General features: G+C 44.1%; 1 protein-coding gene across 1 annotated transcript in view; it reads right to left on the bottom strand.

The window, feature by feature from the left end:
- The window catches only part of LOC124623138 (paired box protein Pax-6-like), a 72,152-nt gene extending 61,247 nt beyond the window's left edge, over positions 1-10,905 (bottom strand). The window contains exon 1 of the mRNA XM_047148929.1: positions 10,839-10,905. Coding sequence (XP_047004885.1) covers positions 10,839-10,905 — 67 coding nt within the window. The remainder of the gene's footprint in view (positions 1-10,838) is intronic.
- Positions 10,906-19,194: the final 8,289 nt, after the last annotated feature.

Raw genomic sequence — 19,194 nt, 5'->3', positions numbered from 1 at the left:
ATTTACTTGTTTGTTAAATGTATGATGGAAAGAGTATATAAATGCTGTGGGCCTGAACGCCTACGAAGAGATAGTGGGGTGGTCCCAAAAGCTTGCGATTTTCTCACATGATATCCTGCACACCATGGATCGGGGGCATCAAGCACGTTCCATATTCCTAGATTTCCGAAAAGCGTTTGACACGGTGCGCCGCTGCAGACTTAACGAAGGTACGAACGTAGTAGGTTCACACATATGTGAGTGGCTCGAAGACTTCTTAGGCAATAGAACCCAGTATGTTGTCCTCGACGGCCGGTGTTCTTCATAGACAAGTGTATCGTCAAGAGTGCCCCAGGGAAGTGTGACAGGACCGCTATTATTCTTCATACACAAATGAACAGGCGGACAGAAGAAATGGAACATCGTGGTAATGTACAAACCCAGCCGGAAGATACAAGATCACATAAAATTGGCCACGAATGCTCGCAAACCGCTGGAAAAAAAAAACAGGAAGTTATAGGATTCTGTATAGTTGTGGGGAGGTGTACGTGGGTACTGGGATTGACAAATAAGCTGTTGAGAAACTTGCTTTTTAGTCAGGAGGCAACCACATTCATTTTGACAGGTCTCGAGTACTGGCAGCCCCGCAGCTCGTGGTCGTGCGGTAGCGTTCTCGCTTCCCACGCCCGGGTTCCCGGGTTCGATTCCCGGCGGGGTCAGGGATTTTCTCTGCCTCGTGATGACTGGGTGTTGTGTGCTCTCCTTAGGTTAGTTAGGTTTAAGTAGTTCTAAGTTCTAGGGGACTGATGACCATAGCTGTTAAGTCCCATAGTGCTCAGAGCCAACAGCAGAAGACCGCAATCGCCGGCCGGGGTGGCCGAACGGTTCTAGGCGCTACAGTCTGTAGCCGTGCGACGCTACGGTCGCAGGTTCGAATCCTGCCTCAGGTATGGATATGTGTGATGTACTTAGGTTAGTTAGGTTTAAGTAGTTCGAAGTTATAGGGGACTGATGACCTCCGAAGTTAAGTCCCATAGTGCTCAGAGCCATTTGAACCATTTTTTTTGAAGACCGCAATCGACAACGGCCAATTGCGCTCTGATAAACGAAACATGCGATGTCACGCCGCAGCTCAGAAGCACGCGTAAACGGAATTTTGCTGCAGGTAGTAGCGAGCTACGTTGTGAAACTGACACTCGAAGAAGCTACCATCGCCCTTGAAAATGTCCTCCCCAGATGGGGACGAAACGTTGGGTTGAAATGTGAAATACATCCGACCACGACATAATAGCCCGGAACATTTTATTAATTGTGAAATTTCTGGCTGTGAAAGATTAAATTTTACAGCTCTTTCACTGCCAAAGGTGGCTTACCTCTTATCAGAAATGCTACCCTCAAATTAGGAGGAATTTCGGTCATGTATGTGGGTATTCAGTATTAAGCTTAAATGAAAAAAAATTTTTTTCTGATCACCTCAGTCAAGTCTCTGAGTAAGCTTACAGAATCTTGCAAAAACGTGCTGGAATTGGAAGCGTGACACGTAAACTACCTTAGCACGCAGTGAAGCAACACCATAATTCCATCTTTATTGCCATTAGTCAAGGCTCCGTGATTCAAATTTCCTACTAGCCGTGCATATTTCCTGAATCACTTTAGGCAAACACTGCCCTCCCTCTCCCCTTATTGCCCCCTCCCCTCTCTCTCTCTCTCTCTCTCTCTCTGTTTTCTTACAATCAGAGTTTGCATGTTCCCTCTAATAACCTCGTTGTGGGCGGGTCGTTATTCTTGCCATCCTGAAAGCTCTAGACTGTCACTTCGAAGACTAATTAAGTAGTATACTCCCTTCTGTGGCATACATTTCGTACCGTAGCATGACTACGACTGTACAGTTAAAGACATTAACTTAGTGCCGAGGCGTGCAGATACTATGCATCCCTCACATCACCTGTTAATGGATGAGGCAAGGGCCCAACCTACTCCACTCTGTTCATCACAAGTTGAGTCCTAGTGTAAAGAAACGCTCGCTGAACGGTTGGTTGTCGGCCGCAGCGCATATCCACAGGAGTTGAGAGGTTAGCAGGCGTCGACTGTTAACATGTAGAGCTAAAACTGACGTAGCCTGCTGTAGACTATTACAAGTAAGCACACACTATTGTACTTTACCCAGTACGCCTGGTCAGTTAAGATCATAACTACGTAACTTGTACATTAGGTGTCTGCATACCGTCGGACACTGCCTCATCTCGATCTCTTTGTTTGTGTATATGATAAGTATCTTGCTATATTCTCCTAGAAACCGGAAGTAATGATCCGTCTAGAAACTGAGTGAGGATATATAAAGGGCCACATAAGTTACGGTACCTTTTACTTAAAAATAAACAGTATTTACAGCAAAATAGAAATTTCCAATGTTTAATTGAGGTTTTATTCGAAAATTGTATATTTGTTTCGTGAAACGGAAGGATGTTGCAATAAAAAGAAAAAAAACAATACAGATTTATGATACAGGGCTATAATACGCAGTTTCCTCTAATGAAGGTAGAACTGAAAAAAAAAAAACACCGCAAAACAAAAACTTACCAAACATCACTTCAATGCTTCGTCGTGCTAATATGAACCATGTTCCTGTTATTTGTTAACAACTTTCGCACTTGTCAATAATAAAAAGAAACTCTTAACTTTGATCGTGATGAAGGACGTTCCAGTAAGTACAAAATGACGACAACAACTATACAGATTTTTGAAAAGTTTGTGTATGTAAGCTGTACCTGCATCAAACGGAATTGCTTTTGGTTACGTTAAAGTGCAGAAGTTACGCCATCAACTAACTTTTATTACTTATAAAATGCAATTTATTTTTTGTAATGATTTAAACCCCCCCAATGAACCATGGACCTTGCCGTTGGTGGGGAGGCTTGCGTGCCTCAGCGATACAGATAGCCGTACCGTAGGTGCAACCACAACGGAGGGGTATCTGTTGAGAGGCCAGACAAACGTGTGGTTCCTGAAGAGGGGCAGCAGCCTTTTCAGTAGTTGCAAGGGCAACAGTCTGGATGATTGACTGATCTGGCCTTGTAACATTAACCAAAACGGCCTTGCTGTGCTGGTACTGCGAACGGCTGAAAGCAAGGGGAAACTACAGCCGTAATTTTTCCCGAGGGCATGCAGCTTTACTGTATGATTAAATGATGATGGCGTCCTCTTGGGTAAAATATTCCGGAGGTAAAATAGTCCCCCATTCGGATCTCCGGGCGGGGACTACTCAAGAGGATGTCGTTATCAGGAGAAAGAAAACTGGCGTTCTACGGATCGGAGCGTGGAATGTCAGATCCCTTAATCGGGCAGGTAGGTTAGAAAATTTAAAAAGGGAAATGGATAGGTTGAAGTTAGATATAGTGGGAATTAGTGAAGTTCGGTGGCAGGAGGAACAAGACTTCTGGTCAGGTGACTACAGGGTTATAAACACAAAATCAAATAGGGGTAATGCAGGAGTAGGTTTAATAATGAATAGGAAAATAGGAGTGCGGGTAAGCTACTACAAACAGCATAGTGAACGCATTATTGTGGCCAAGATAGATACGAAGCCCACACCTACTGCAGTAGTACAAGTTTATATGCCAACTAGCTCTGCAGATGACGAAGAAATTGAAGAAATGTATGATGAAATAAAAGAAATTATTCAGATTGTGAAGGGAGACGAAAATTTAATAGTCATGGGTGACTGGAATTCGAGTGTAGGAAAAGGGAGAGAAGGAAACATAGTAGGTGAATATGGATTGGGGGACAGAAATGAAAGAGGAAGCCGCCTGGTAGAATTTTGCACAGAGCACAACATAATCATAACTAACACTTGGTTTAAGAATCATGAAAGAAGGTTGTATACATGGAAGAACCCTGGAGATACTAAAAGGTATCAGATAGATTTTATAATGGTAAGACAGAGATTTAGGAACCAGGTTTTAAATTGTAAGACATTTCCAGGGGCAGATGTGGACTCTGACCACAATCTATTGGTTATGACCTGTAGATTAAAACTGAAGAAACTGCAAAAAGGTGGGAATTTAAGGAGATGGGACCTGGATAAACTAAAAGAACCAGAGGTTGTACAGAGATTCAGGGTGAGCATAATGGAGCAATTGACAGGAATGGGGGAAATAAATACAGTAGAAGAAGAATGGGTAGCTTTGAGGGATGAAGTAGTGAAGGCAGCAGTGGATCAAGTAGGTAAAAAGACGAGGGCTAGTAGAAATTCTTGGGTAACAGAAGAAATATTGAATTTAATTGATGAAAGGAGAAAATATAAAAATGCAGTAAGTGAAACAGGCAAAAAGGAATACAAACGTCTCAAAAATGAGATCGACAGGAAGTGCAAAATGGCTAAGCAGGGATGGCTAGAGGACAAATGTAAGGATGTAGAGGCCTATCTCACTAGGGGTAAGATAGATACCGCCTACAGGAAAATTAAAGAGACCTTTGGAGAAAAGAGAACGACTTGTATGAATATCAAGAGCTCAGATGGAAATCCAGCTCTAAGCAAAGAAGGGAAAGCAGAAAGGTGGAAGGAGTATATAGAGGGTCTATACAAGGGCGATGTACTTGAGGACAATATTATGGAAATGGAAGAGGATGTAGATGAAGATGAAATGGGAGATATGATACTGCGTGAAGAGTTTGACAGAGCACTGAAAGACCTGAGTCGAAACAAGGCCCCCGGAGTAGACAATATTCCATTGGAACTACTGACGGCCGTGGGAGAGCCAGTCCTGACAAAACTCTACCATCTGGTGAGCAAGATGTATGAAACAGGCGAAATACCCACAGACTTCAAGAAGAATATAATAATTCCAATCCCAAAGAAAGCAGGTGTTGACAGATGTGAAAATTACCGAACTATCAGCTTAATAAGTCACAGCTGCAAAATACTAACACGAATTCTTTACAGACGAATGGAAAAACTAGTAGAAGCCAACCTCGGGGAAGATCAGTTTGGATTCCGTAGAAACACTGGAACACGTGAGGCAATACTGACCTTACGACTTATCTTAGAAGAAAGATTAAGGAAAGGCAAACCTACGTTTCTAGCATTTGTAGACTTAGAGAAAGCTTTTGACAATGTTGACTGGAATACTCTCTTTCAAATTCTAAAGGTGGCAGGGGTAAAATACAGGGAGCGAAAGGCTATTTACAATTTGTACAGAAACCAGATGGCAGTTATAAGAGTCGAAGGACATGAAAGGGAAGCAGTGGTTGGGAAGGGAGTAAGACAGGGTTGTAGCCTCTCCCCGATGTTGTTCAATCTGTATATTGAGCAAGCAGTAAAAGAAACAAAAGAAAAATTTGGAGTAGGTATTAAAATTCATGGAGTAGAAATAAAAACTTTGAGGTTCGCCGATGACATTGTAATTCTGTCAGAGACAGCAAAGGACTTGGAAGAGCAGTTGAATGGAATGGACAGTGTCTTGAAAGGAGGATATAAGATGAGCATCAACAAAAGCAAAACAAGGATAATGGAATGTAGTCTAATTAAGTCGGGTGATGCTGAGGGAATTAGATTAGGAAATGAGGCACTTAAAGTAGTAAAGGAGTTTTGCTATTTGGGGAGCAAAATAACTGATGATAGTCGAAGTAGAGAGGATATAAAATGTATGCTGGCAATGGCAAGGAAAGCGTTTCTGAAGAAGAGAAATTTGTTAACATCCAGTATTGATTTAAGTGTCAGGAAGTCATTTCTGAAAGTATTCGTATGGAGTGTAGCCATGTATGGAAGTGAAACATGGACGATAAATAGTTTGGACAGGAAGAGAATAGAAGCTTTCGAAATGTGGTGCTACAGAAGAATGCTGAAGATTAGATGGGTAGATCACATAACTAATGAGGAAGTATTGAGTAGGATTGGGGAGAAGAGAAGTTTGTGGCACAGCTTGACCAGAAGAAGGGATCGGTTGGTAGGACATGTTCTGAGGCATCAAGGGATCACCAATTTAGTATTGGAGGGGAGCGTGGAGGGTAAAAATCGTAGAGGGAGACCAAGAGATGAATACACTAAGCAGATTCAGAAGGATGTAGGTTGCAGTAGGTACTGGGAGATGAAAAAGCTTGCACAGGATAGAGTAGCATGGAGAGCTGCATCAAACCAGTCTCAGGACTGAAGACCACAACAACAACAACATGATTTAAAATACACAGCACACTAACACTGAACGGTTCTAGTATTATGAGGAGAAAAAAAAAGAAGTTGTCGTCTGCCAGTTTCTCTTTCACATTCTTTTGTGTTTCTTTCCCTACCAATGGTACCAATACTATCCGTCATCCTACCATTTACTACGTAATTTATACAGTGTAGCAAAAGTATACAACCGTAGTTTTGGTAGAGGGAAACTCTATTAGTAAGTACTGTCTTCAATATTTGCAGGGTGTATATGGGGACAAGGAAAAAAAATTTCCGGATTTCTCACGGATATCCCGTTTAAAAAAATACGCTTTTTCCCGGGCGAAAATACACTTTTTCTGTGCTAAGTGACAGTAGGTTTTCCGTAGATTTTCCCTCGGAACTGTAAAACTTATCAATTCTTTGAATGGTTAACGTTTTATACAATCGCGTAGAACTTCCCGGAAAAAAAGAAAAGAAGGGCAGAGAAGTTTTGAAGAGACTTTTAATTTTAAAAAAAGGAGAGAAGTGTTGGAAAGACCTTTGATTTGCAGCAACATATACGTTCCATATTTTCGTATTACGAAAGTATAAATTCGAATTGCACCAAACACAGCGCATTTAGTTTGCGGAGCGTTGAAACCGAGGTTGCGATGTCCTTTTGTAAGCGAGTCATATCTCAAGCCACGAGATCTCGTCAGCCGATGGCAGCAGCTATTCAGAGCATAGGACACGTGTTACAGTCAGCCAATAGCAAGATCACTGGTTACATAGCGCGAACACGCAAGAGGAAAAGTTAACGGTTTACATTAATGTACACAGTACCGTATATCTACAAGAAAAGCTAAGCTTTCACATATAATATTAGTCTCTAAGATTAACACGCTACAACAGAAGCTAAGTTTTCGCATGTAATATTGATTTTTTTGCGTTTGTTATATTTTAAGATACATCACACAAATGTGCCAGTAAATTTAAAATTATGACATAAATGTCTCGGCTCGAAATTCTTGTAAGTGACTGGTCCTCAAACTGTTCAGTTTCGAACGCTCTGTGATTTAGATATCCATCCCACTTTCTCACACGTAACATAATTCATCTTGCGTAAAAAGAAATTTACTTTGAAAGTAAAGCTTTTCTAACCACCGTTCGCAATACTATCCGAAGACTGTTAGAAATAGGTTCGATTTACGTTTCCAGAGAGCGCCAGAAAACAGGCATTATTGTGCGTGTGCAACTGCAGTGGTGTAGGAAGCCCGTATGTTCGTTTGTATAAAGCACTAAAAGAGCTTACGTTACACCATAAAAGAAACAGGGCATCAGAGGGTACTCCAAAGAGCATCGGAATTTCGTAAACCATACTAAAATGCATAATTCGGCTTGAAGTGCGAATTGGCTTTTTCCAGATTCACAGTGAAGTAGGTCCCATCTGATATTAAGCTTTTCAGTGTGGTTTTTGGGATGTAAATTTTCTTGGAGTACCAGTACTCTACGATCTCATTTTTGGTTCTTTATTATGGCATAATGCCATATATGGCAGAAGATGAGAAAGTGCACTTGAAATTCAGCGAAAAGTTGGAACTAGCCAATACTGTAGAATGAAACACTTCGTTTCAAATAAAATGATTGCCTCAGCAGAAAGATTAACAAAGCTAAATTTCTTTAGCAAACTTGCAAAAATAACTTCACTGTTCTGCAAGGCGATTAATGCTTGACTGCTACTAACTTGGAAATAAAATAAAATCAGAAAACTGAAATTAATAATATATTTCTGCCCTCCGTAATTATGTGAATGTATTTTAATTCAGCTTGATAGCTCCCGGCCACAGAAATCCGTTTTGTTTTCATTTGACTTGGGAGCTGTACACGAAGAGAAACAGCGAAATCACTTAACGTAAACACGTGTCACGTGGAGGTTAACCCCCTCCCCACTACAACTCTGTGCAAGCGTGAATCTGGCAGCTAGGGCGCGCGAGAAAAATTTTTCTCGTTTGCATCTGGCTGCTTGCTGCTGCTACCGATACAGCTAACAGCCAAACTTCAAGTAGCGGGAGAAGGTACTGCTTATACGCGAGTCAAATGCGCCTGCGCAACAGACCGCTGGCAATTGGTCAAACGAACCCAATGTGAACAGTTGTGACGTCATGCTCATAGCATGCAGTTTATTGTTACGAAGAATTACGGTCTGCGCCCTACGGCCTTTGACATATTTTTGCTATTTGCAAACGCTTGTGCGTGCACGGTTTTTTTTGTTGTTGTAAATTGCACATTTCCTTTGTCACTAAAGTTTTATTTTTTCCCCCTCTCGTTTATATTTTATTGCTGCAGTATCATTCTCCAGCAGCAGGATACAATAACATTCTTTCCTAGAGAATCAATTCTGCAGCCAAAATTAAAAAAAAAATTAACTGAAAGCTAAAACAATGAAAAATTCCCGGAATTCCGAAAAATTCCCGGTTTTTTCCGGTTTTCTCCCGGATGAAAAAATTCTCGGGTTTTTCCCGGATTTCCCGGTTGTCCCGGGTCGTATACACCCTGATTTGTTAATATAGAGGAATGTCTGCAACATGACACATAGTTCATGCAGATAAAAATGTGGTATGTTTACTCGGGTTGACGTCTGCCTTACTCTTTTCGTCTGATCCGCTTGTGAAGCGTGTAACCTATCTAGTCTGGCGCAGATCCCAGCGATCCGTGAAGATGGAAAGGCGGATGCATCTTAAGCGCGGACGATAGGTTTGATGTGCTATCCGCGAGACTGCACTATAAATGTACCCTAACAGTCGTACAGACTATATTGAAAGGGGGGGATGGGATTATTAGAGGGGTTTATGTTCCAGGAAAAGGATAATCCAGTGACGTAACAAGAAACACGGATGAATTAATTGCGCAGTATTGGCTTCCGTGTCAGATTTCAGATGGACAGAGTATAGTTTACTACATAACATCTACATACACTGAAGAGCCAAATAAACTGGTACACCTGCGTAATATCGCGTAGGGCTCCCGAGAGCACGCAGAAGTTCCGGAACACGACGTGACATGGACTCGACTAATGTCTCAAGTATTGCTGGAGGAAACCAACGCCATGCATCCTGCAGGGCTGTCCACAAATCCGTAAGAGTACGAGGGGGTGTCCTCTGAACAATACATTGCAAGGGATCCCAGACATGCTCACTGATGCCCATGTCTGGGGAGTGTAGTGGCCAGCGGAAGTGTTTAAACTCAGAAGAGTGTTCCTGGAGCCACTCTGTAGCAATTCTGGACGTGCGGGGTGTCGCGTTATCTGTTGGAATTGCCCAAGTCCGTCGGAATGCACAATGGGCATGAATGGATACAGGTGATCAAACAGGATGCTTACGTATGTGTCACCTGTCAGAGTCGAATCTAGACGTATCATGGGTCCCATATCACTTCTCCACCAGCTTCAACAGTCCCCTGGTAACATGCAGAGTCCATGGATTCATGAGGTTGTCTCCACACCCGTACACGACCATCCGCTCGATACAATTTGAAACGAGATTCGTCCGACCAGGCAAGATGTTTCCAGTCATCAATAGCCCAATGTCGGTGTTGACGGGTCCAGGCTTTGTGTCGTGCGGTCATCAAGGGTACGCGAGTGGGCCTCTGGCTCCGAAAGCCCATATCGACGATGTTTCGTTGAATGGTTCGCACGCTGACACTTGTCGATGGCCAAGCATTGAAATCTGCAGCAATTTGCGGAAGGGTTGCACTTCTGTCACACTGAACGATTGTCTTCAGCCGTCGTTAGCCCCGTTCTTGCAGGACATTTTTCTAGCTTCAGCGATGTCGGAGATTTGATCTTTTACCGGATTCCTGATATTGACGATACACTCGTGAAATGATCGTACGAGAAAATCCCCCACTTCATCGATGCCTCGGAGATCATGTGTTCCATCGCTCGTGTACCGACTATAACACCATGTTCAAACTCACTTAAATCTTGATAACCTGCCATTATAGTAGAAGCAATCGGTGTAACAACTGCGCCAGACATTTACAGGCGTTGCCGACCGCACTGCTGTACCCTGCCTGTTTACAAAATTCTGTATTTGAATACTCATGTCTGTATTAGTTTCTTTGGCGCTTCATTGTGCATGCTACTCAAGCCATCGTACGGTGCATGGTGAAGGGTAACTCGTACCACTACTAGTCATTTCCTTTCCTGTTCCAAACACAAATGGCGCACGGGAAAACGATTGTCTTAGTCCCTCCGTCCAAGTCCTAATTTCTCGTGTCTTATCTTTGTGGCTCTTACGTTGGTGCCAGTAGAATCGTCCAGCGGTCAGCCTCAAATACCAGTTATCTTCTCAGTAATACGTCGCGAAGAGAACGTCGTCTTCCCTCTAGGGATTCCCATTTGTGTTCAAGAAGCATCTCCGTAATCCTTTCATTCTGTCGAACCTACTGGTAATAAATCTAGCAGCATTTACATCTATACCCCACAAATCACTGTGAAGCGCCGCGGGTGGTCTTGTTTGAGCGTACTGGAAATGTCTCGTGTCCAGTGAAGGAAAGTGCCACTCGAGTCTTCTGCCGATTGGTTGGTGTACCACATTGGTGACGTCCAGGGTACTGTTTTTGTGGCCAGATGAGGTACTGAAGCCTGGCCACGTGAATGGTCAATAACAGCCGCGAGCGCAAACAAAGATCGCGCGCTTTGACTGCGGTCCCTCCCCTCCGCCCCCACCCCCACCGCGCACCTTCCCCTCCTTGCCGGCGCCGCGCTCCTCTTCCCTTTTCTTTATGGAGGCCATTTTGCGCGAGAGTGAGGTTATGTTGGGTTAGTCGAGGCATCCATTAGCGCCGCGCGGGCCGTACGTTACCGCGACAGCACCCCCTCCGCCCCCCCCCCCTTTTTCCCTGTGCCGGCGTTCTCGTCCTCCACCGTTTTCTTCGCCATCACTTTTCCCCCTTCCGCCGTCTTCGCTTTCGGAAGCAGCCTCTCCTTTCGTCCGCGTGTTTCGCCACGCGGCTGCCTCACCCTCGAGAAGCGCAGGAGGCCGCCCTCACCCCTAGAAACCCCTCAGAAATAAGATTAAACCTCCTTCCGAGGAGAACAAAAAAATGGGAAAAATGTATTATAAGTCTTGCGCTGGGCGCGATCTCTGGCGCAGAAAGGAATGCGACAGCCGGGAGTGCCAGAAAGAGGCGCCGACTCTGCTGCCGTGGCCCTGCTGGCCACAGTGTCGCCGGAGTTCGGAAAGGAACTACAGATTACAACATAGTGAAGAAATGTTGTTTACAAAAGGCGTGCACCCAAAGCATGTTATGTGATGGCAAGTTGTGCAAAGCCACTGTAACAGGGTGGCATAGTAGTTAGCGCATCTCCCAAGCTATCAGGAGACCTGGGTTCAACTCCCGGTCTTGGTGCAAATTTTCGTTAGTCGCTTCAGTCTGCATAAATACATCATAGATGTTTGAGACTTAAAAAGGTCTCTGGAACCATATAATTTCTATTGACCAAGTCACTCTACATCCACTTCAGCGCAGTTACGTCAATGCTTTGTTGACCATTGCGAGAGGATGCGGCCCATCTGCTCCTCTTCTGTTGGCCCCAGGTGAACGAAGATAGACAGTCATTTTCCTGTTATTTTGATCATATGTTTCGGAAAGCGACATTTAAGGAGTTTATGTGTGATACTTTTATGCCACAGTCTGTCGGGTGCCTTATGAATATACTACAGGAATTTAGAAAAGAGGATCATAAACGTTTTTCACGCTCTACCCGTTAATCAAAGTTGCCGGCCGGAGTGGCCGAGCGGTTCTAGGCGCTACAGTCTGGAACCGCGCGACCGCTACGGTCGCAGGTTCGAATCCTGCCTCGGACATGGGTGTGTGTGATGTCCTTAGTTTAGTTAGGTTTACGTAGTTCTAAGTTCTAGGGGACTGATGACCTCAGAAGTTAAGTCCCATAGTGCTCAGAGCCATTTGAACCGTTTAATCAAAGTCAACGGTCTTACTACTGAGGGAAAGCTCAGAATTTTTAACATGATTATCCTATCACCTATCACACTTTTGGATCTTAAAATTGGTGTGTAGCCTCTAACATACATGTAAAGTGTAGCTGCTCCAAAATCGATTCCTAAGAGTCTGTACTAAAGCTACCCAATACTAGTCAATCACAGAAATGTAACAGGCATTACTATTGTAAATATCCTACAAACAATTCACGTCAAATCTTCAAAATTCTTCCCTCTTGTTCTGAAAGAGAACCTCGTACAAACGCTTATACTTTCAGCTATTGATTATGACGATGTTTTCCTGCAAGGATTTCCTCAGGAAAGCTCACGGTGATTACAGCTGGTTATCAGTGGCTGTGTCCTCTATGTCTGTGATGTTGGACTCTTATCACATGTCACCATCATATGCACAGCTATCCGGCTGCGTGTCTCTACTGTCTTATCGAAGTACACTGTCCCCATATCCCTCCTAGATCTTAACGCTCTTGTCTGAATTAGATGGCAGAAACACCTGTTCGCATCAGAGAAAAGTCCTTTGTGTCCCAACCCATAGTTCAGCCACTTTCTCGAAGTCCTCCTCAATAGCAGGAACCCGTTTCTGGAATAATATCCCGCATTATATTACAGAACTGCATAAGATCTCGAGCTTCAGAAGACAGTTAGTGACATGTCAACTAAAGCAACAGTAATGATTGCCATTGTCCCTGCGTGCTTTCGTTAGCATTGTACCTCCTCCTTTTCAGCCATATCTTTCTCATTTCCCAGTATTGTTATCTCGCGTGTTTCCTTAAATTTCCTTTTTCCAGAACTCCCTGTATCAGAAAACATTTATTTTGTACACCTATAATTTTTTATATCTGCCACTATCACTACTGTTTTTATCATCCTCCTCCTCTTCCTCCTCATCATCACCATCACTATTAGTGGCAGCAACTTCCAGAATTAACTTTATTAGTTCACAATCAGAATTATTTACTCACATTGCCACTATAGATACTCAAATCATCTTAATAGTATTTGTCGTATTAAAATTGTTATTTCTTAGGTAACTACAATATAAAAAAGGTACTCTATGTTTGAAACCGTTGCTCAACGTAAGAGGTCCTGATGGCCCTAATCATATCACGTTAAATAAATAAATAAATATAAAAATTTTAAGTAATGTTACATAATTGCCCTGTAATTACATTAACAATGTACTAAATATCCCTCCCCGCAGTCAAATTCCCCAAGATGATCGAGGTGGCGCAAAGCCAGGGGGGCACAGGATTTGTATTTGGGACGAGGGTCGTTCAAATTTCCATCAGGCGTTCCAGATGTAACTTTTCTGTGATCTCCCTAAAGAGCTTGAATGACGGAATGATTTTTCGGAAAGGGCACGACTCTTTTCCTCTTTCATCTCCTAATCCGAGCTTTCACTGTGCCTCTAATAACTGCATGGTAGCCCGCATCTCGTGGTCGTGCGGTAGCGTTCTCGCTTCCCACGCCCGGGTTCCCGGGTTCGATTCCCGGCGGGGTCAGGGATTTTCTCTGCCTCGTGATGGCTGGGTGTTGTGTGCTGTCCTTAGGTTAGTTAGGTTTAAGTAGTTCTAAGTTCTAGGGGACTTATGACCACAGCAGTTGAGTCCCATTGTGCTCAGAGCCATTTGAACCATTTGAACTGCATGGTAGACGGACCCTAATATTCCTTCCCCAAAATGATGCCGAGGTAATTAAGCAACTAGCAAAAATTACTAACACATAGATAACGAAAAAGCGCTAGTTTTTAACTCAAATCGAAATGCGGTAGTGCTTCTTGATACACTACTGGCCATTAAATTTGCTACACCAAGAAGAAACGCTCATAATAAACGGATATTGATTGGACAAATATGTTATACTAGAACTGACATGTGATTACATTTTCACGAAATTTGGGTGCACAGATCCTGAGAAGTCAGTACCCAGAACAACCACGTCTGGCCGTAAAAACGGCCTTGATACGCCTAGGCATTGAGTCAAACAGAGCTTGGTTGGCGTGTACAGGTACAGCTGCCCATGCAGCTTCGACACGATAACACAGTTCATCAAAAGTAGTGACTGGCGTATTGTGGCGAGCCAGTTGCTCGGCAACTATTGACCAGACGTTTTCAGTTGGTGAGAGATCTGGAGAATGTGCTGGCCACGGCAGCAGTCGAACATTTTGTGTATCCAGAAAGGCCAGTACAGGAGCTGCAACATGCGGTCGTGCATTATCCTGCTGAAATGTAGGGTTTCGCAGGGATCGAATGAAGGGTAGAGCTACGGGTCGTAACACATCTGAAATGTAACGTCCACTGTTGAGAGTGCCGTCAATGCGAACAAGGTGACCGAGACATGTTACCAATGGCACCCCATACCATCACGCCGGGTGATACGCCAGTATGGCGATGACGAATACACGCTTCCAATGTGCGTTCACCGCTAAGTCGCCAAACAAGGATGCGACCATCATGATGCTGTAAACAGAACCTGGATTCATCCGAAAAAATGACGTTTTCCCATTCGTGCACCCAGGTTCGTCGTCGAGTTCACTATCGCAGGCGCTCCTGTCTGTGATGCAGCGTCAAGGGTAACCGCAGCCATGGTCTCCGAGCTGATAGTCCATGCTACTGCAAACGTCGTCGAACTGTTCGTGCAGATGGTTGTTGTCTTGCAAACGTCCCCATCTGTTGATTCAGGGATCGAGACGTGGCTGCACGATCCGTTACAGCCATGCGGATACGATGCCTGTCGTCTCGACTGCTAGTGATACGAGGCCGTTGGGATCCAGCACGGCGTTCCGTATTACCCTCCTGAACCCACCGATTCCATATTCTGCTAACAGTCATTATATCTCGACCAACGCGAGCAGCAATGTCGCGATACGATAAACCGCAATCGCGATAGGGTACAGTCCGACTTTTATCAAAGTCGGAAACGTGATGGTACGCATTTCTCCTCCTTACACGAGGCATCACAACAACGCTTCACCAGGCAACGCCGGTCAACTGCTGTTTGTGTATGAGAAATCGGTTGGAAACTTTCCTCATGTCAGCACGTTGTAGGTGTCGCCACCGGCGCCAATCTCGTGCGAATGCTCTGAGAAGCTAATCATTTGCATATCACAGTAATTTCTTCCTGTCGGTTAAATTTCGCGTCTGTAGCAGGTCATCTTCCTGGTGTAGCAATTTTAATGGCCAGTAGTGTATTAATGCTATTTGCTTGAATTGTTGTATAGGATTCCGAGAGCGCAGCATCCTTTAGGCACCGCACACAGTGGAACGTGTCAGACAGCTGGCAGTGTACGCGAGTGGTTCGAACGGCACCAGGACGAGTTTACTGTACTCCCCTCGCCACCAATCTCCCCAGACTACGAACCAATCGAGAGCCTGTGGGACCACCTCAGTCGCGCACCTTGGATCCTCAACCGACAAATCTAGCGCAGCTGGCCATGCCACTGGACTCTGCGTGGCTGTTCATCCCTGTCGACACTTTCCAGATCCTCATTTACTCTCTTTCTGCAAGTCTTGCACAGATCCCTTTACAAAAGGAGGCTATTCGGCTTTCTGGCAGGTGGCCACATTAATGTGATTGGACGCTGCACTAAGAGTAGTCTTACAGTACGGCGACTATTTGGAAATTAAAATGTGTAACTTTCTGCTCCTGTGTGCACTCCAACACTGATACGTTCTTTAACAATAGGTGCCACAAAATATGATTGGTTGGGCATTAGGAATGCTCCATCACGATTATGTGATACCAGTTGAAATCAGTAAATCACCTTTAGTCAAAATCTGGTCTAAAAAACCTTATCAAATTCAAATTCAAAACCTATCGTCACAGAACAGACTTACAGCACGAATGTGTGTCGGTAGTAAATTACTTAAAATGGAATGACAAAATAAATTTAGCAGTGCAGTGAGGCGTACCACTTATCCATACACAAATAATATACACTATTTGATCAAAAGTATCCGAACACTTGCTTGAAAATGCCTTTAAAGTTCGCGGCCCCCTCCATCGGTGATGCTGGAATTCAGCATGGTGTTGGCCCACCCTTGGGCTTGATAACAGCTTCCACTCTCGCAGGCATACGTTCAATCAGGCGCTGGAAGGTTTCTTGGGGAATGGCAGCCCATTCCTCACGGAGTGCTGCACTGAGGGGAGGTATCGATGTCGATCGGTGAGGCCTGGCACGAAGTCGGCGTTCCAAAACAACCCAAAGGTTTGTTACGGGATTCAGGTCAGGACGCTGTAAAGGCCAGTGCATTACAGGGATGTTATTTTCGTGCAACCACTCCGTCATAGGCCGTGCATTATGAACAGGTGCTCGATCATGTTGAAAGATGCAATCGCCATTCCCGAATTGCTCTTCAGCAGTGGGAAGCAAGAAGGTGCGCGTACAGACGTATGACACAACTGACACCCAATCACCCGACCGCTTTCGAAGTCCGCGAGTTCCGCGGAGCGCCCCATTCTGCTCTCTCACGATAGGTCACTGATATGGAGTACCTGGCAGTAGGTGGTAGCACAACGCACTTAGTATGAGAAACAAGTTTTTGGGGGTGTGCAGATACTTTTGATCACATAGTGTGACACCTAATCAGAATTTGGAGCTTCAAAAATTTACAGCATGCAATTAGTACAGCTGTGACTGGTGTTTTCCGTACTGGGGAATACTGTGTATCGTTTACAAATGTGGTCAAATTTGCTATGACTGTAGAGTTCTACAGATGCTTTCATCTCCTTCAATCATGTCTCAAAATACACTATCTGATCAGAACTATCGGGACACCTATTAATGGATCTTAATATGGGGTGTGTCCACTTGGACTTTACAATGGCTTGAACTCTGCTGGGAACACTTTCAAGGAAAACATCGAGAGAAGGCAGTGACGGGGGACACAGGTGTCGAGTGAAATCGACGTTTTAACTCAACCCAGAGGTTTCACATTTGGTTCAGGCCAGTTCAGTTCAGGAATGTTATAGTCCACAAACCATTGTCTCGCAGATGCTGCCATATGATGAGGTGCGTTGTCAAGCTGATACAGCCAGTCTTCGAACGGTTCCTCCACTGTACCTAGTACACAATGCTGTAAAATATGTTAATATCATTCAGCATTTAGCATTTTCTGAAGGGAAATAAGGCGATCACATCCTATCAACGAAAAACACCACCATTCCGTAACACCACCTTCTTAATTCGCTGTTGGCACTATACTTTGATGGCAGATAAAGTACTCCAGATTCTCGCCAGATCCAAACCGTTTAATCGGATTGGCACGAGGTATAACGTGTTTCATCACCCCAAATCGTTCATTTGCAGTCGTCCACAGTCCTGTGGCGTTGCTCTTTACACCACCTCATGTGTCGCTTAGCATTGACGACAGACCTGTGTGGCTTATGAGGAGCTGCTCGACCATTTTACCGCATTCTTCCCTGTGATGATTATGAGTGATTCGTGGGGCGTTCAACTGCGCGGTCATCAAGCCCCGTACAAAGTCCAAGCTAGCCACTTTCACGAATGATGATGAAGTGATGAGGACAACATAAACACTCAGTCCCCGCGCAGACAAAATCCCCAACCCAGCCGGGACCCTGGGACTCAGAGGCAGCGCACACTCCCTGTGCTAGCTGTGCTGCTGGTAGCACTTTGGAATTCACGTGAGGTTCCTTCTGCTGATTTAATCTGATTTTTTGCAACCACTCTCCGCAATGCTTTACGATCCCTGTCCGTCAGTAGTTGAAGTCTGGCTGGGCTTGGTTTGGCAGCGTTTCTTCCTTCACGCTTCACAATCACATCGACAATTGACGTTGGGAAGCTTTAGAAGGGTTGAAATTTTCCAAATAGATTTGTTATTCAAATAAGATCTAATGCCTAGTCTACGTTCGAAGCTATTTAGCACCGCTGAGCGACCCATTCTGATGTTACAGCTCCTCTACTGATAACAGAATACTCCCCGATTCCTTTTATAATGGCGGCGGTTACTTCTGAGTAGATAGCCTAAGTGTTCCTGGGAGTTCTATCTAACGCACGCATAGCGAAAATCGTTATAATACAACTCCAGAAAAAAATTCGCAAATAGCATTCTCTATGAAACATGCAACATTAACAATCTAGGAGCTTGTAACTACTTAACGTAATGACCAGTGTTTCGCACCAATATTTATCAAAATTCTTCGTGAACTCACGCTGGCCTGTGACATTTATGATACTGTTTTTACGGCCTTCTATCAGTACATTTACGAACATAGCATGTCTTACTTCACTGGACAGAACTGCCAACGCCAGTAACAAAAGAGTATCCTTAACACAATTATAATATTATTAGTAAACTTCGATTAATGACGCAACATAGCTTAAGAGTTACACCAATTCATGTACACTGGTTCGAAAGTAGAAGTATAGCCACTCTCGTGGTTCCTCTTCGTTATAAGAAGCGGAGCGTGAAAATCATATCGATGTTGGTTCGACTCCCATAGGGTCAACTTGTGCCTTCTAGAAGCCCATGTAAGATGTAATCCATAGAAGCCACACCACCAAACCTCTGCTACACTGGGCTAACTGAAGAGCGAGCAGGCGAGTCCGCACTCTCTCCCTGCCCTGCTACGCCACAGGCAGCAGCTACAGGCTGTTTTACGAGGTTGTGCGTCTCTTCCGTAGCGCGACTTCCGAATCCTTGACACTGCGATGCACATACACGGCCAGGGAGTGTTTATTTTCCATTAAATCCGTAAACACTAGACAGAATACATAAAGCATAACAAACAGAAGAAACGCAGATGGACATCGTCTAACTAAAATCACCGCTTGTTAAGCGGGAAACAGATTTTTAGTCGTCCTTACGGCAGCTGTAACGTGTTTCCGGGTGAGGCAGTTCCCTACTGCAAGTCTTACTCACATTTCACTGTAGAGACAGACTGTAACTGATTTCTCAAGATGAATCTTTAAGATTAGCTGGTGCTTGTTTGAGAAACATCACTTTACGTCAAGAGTTCTGAAAAAAATTCCAGGTGTTATTAATTGACTGTGGAAAATATTCAAAATAGTTTCTGATAATTTGAATTCCTAAGCTCTCAACC

Source organism: Schistocerca americana, chromosome 7 (assembly GCF_021461395.2).
Source record: "Schistocerca americana isolate TAMUIC-IGC-003095 chromosome 7, iqSchAmer2.1, whole genome shotgun sequence".
Classification (NCBI taxonomy): Eukaryota; Metazoa; Arthropoda; class Insecta; order Orthoptera; family Acrididae; genus Schistocerca; species Schistocerca americana.
The sequence above is the reverse complement of the archived record's forward strand: the minus strand, read 5'-3'. Positions and strand labels throughout refer to the sequence as shown.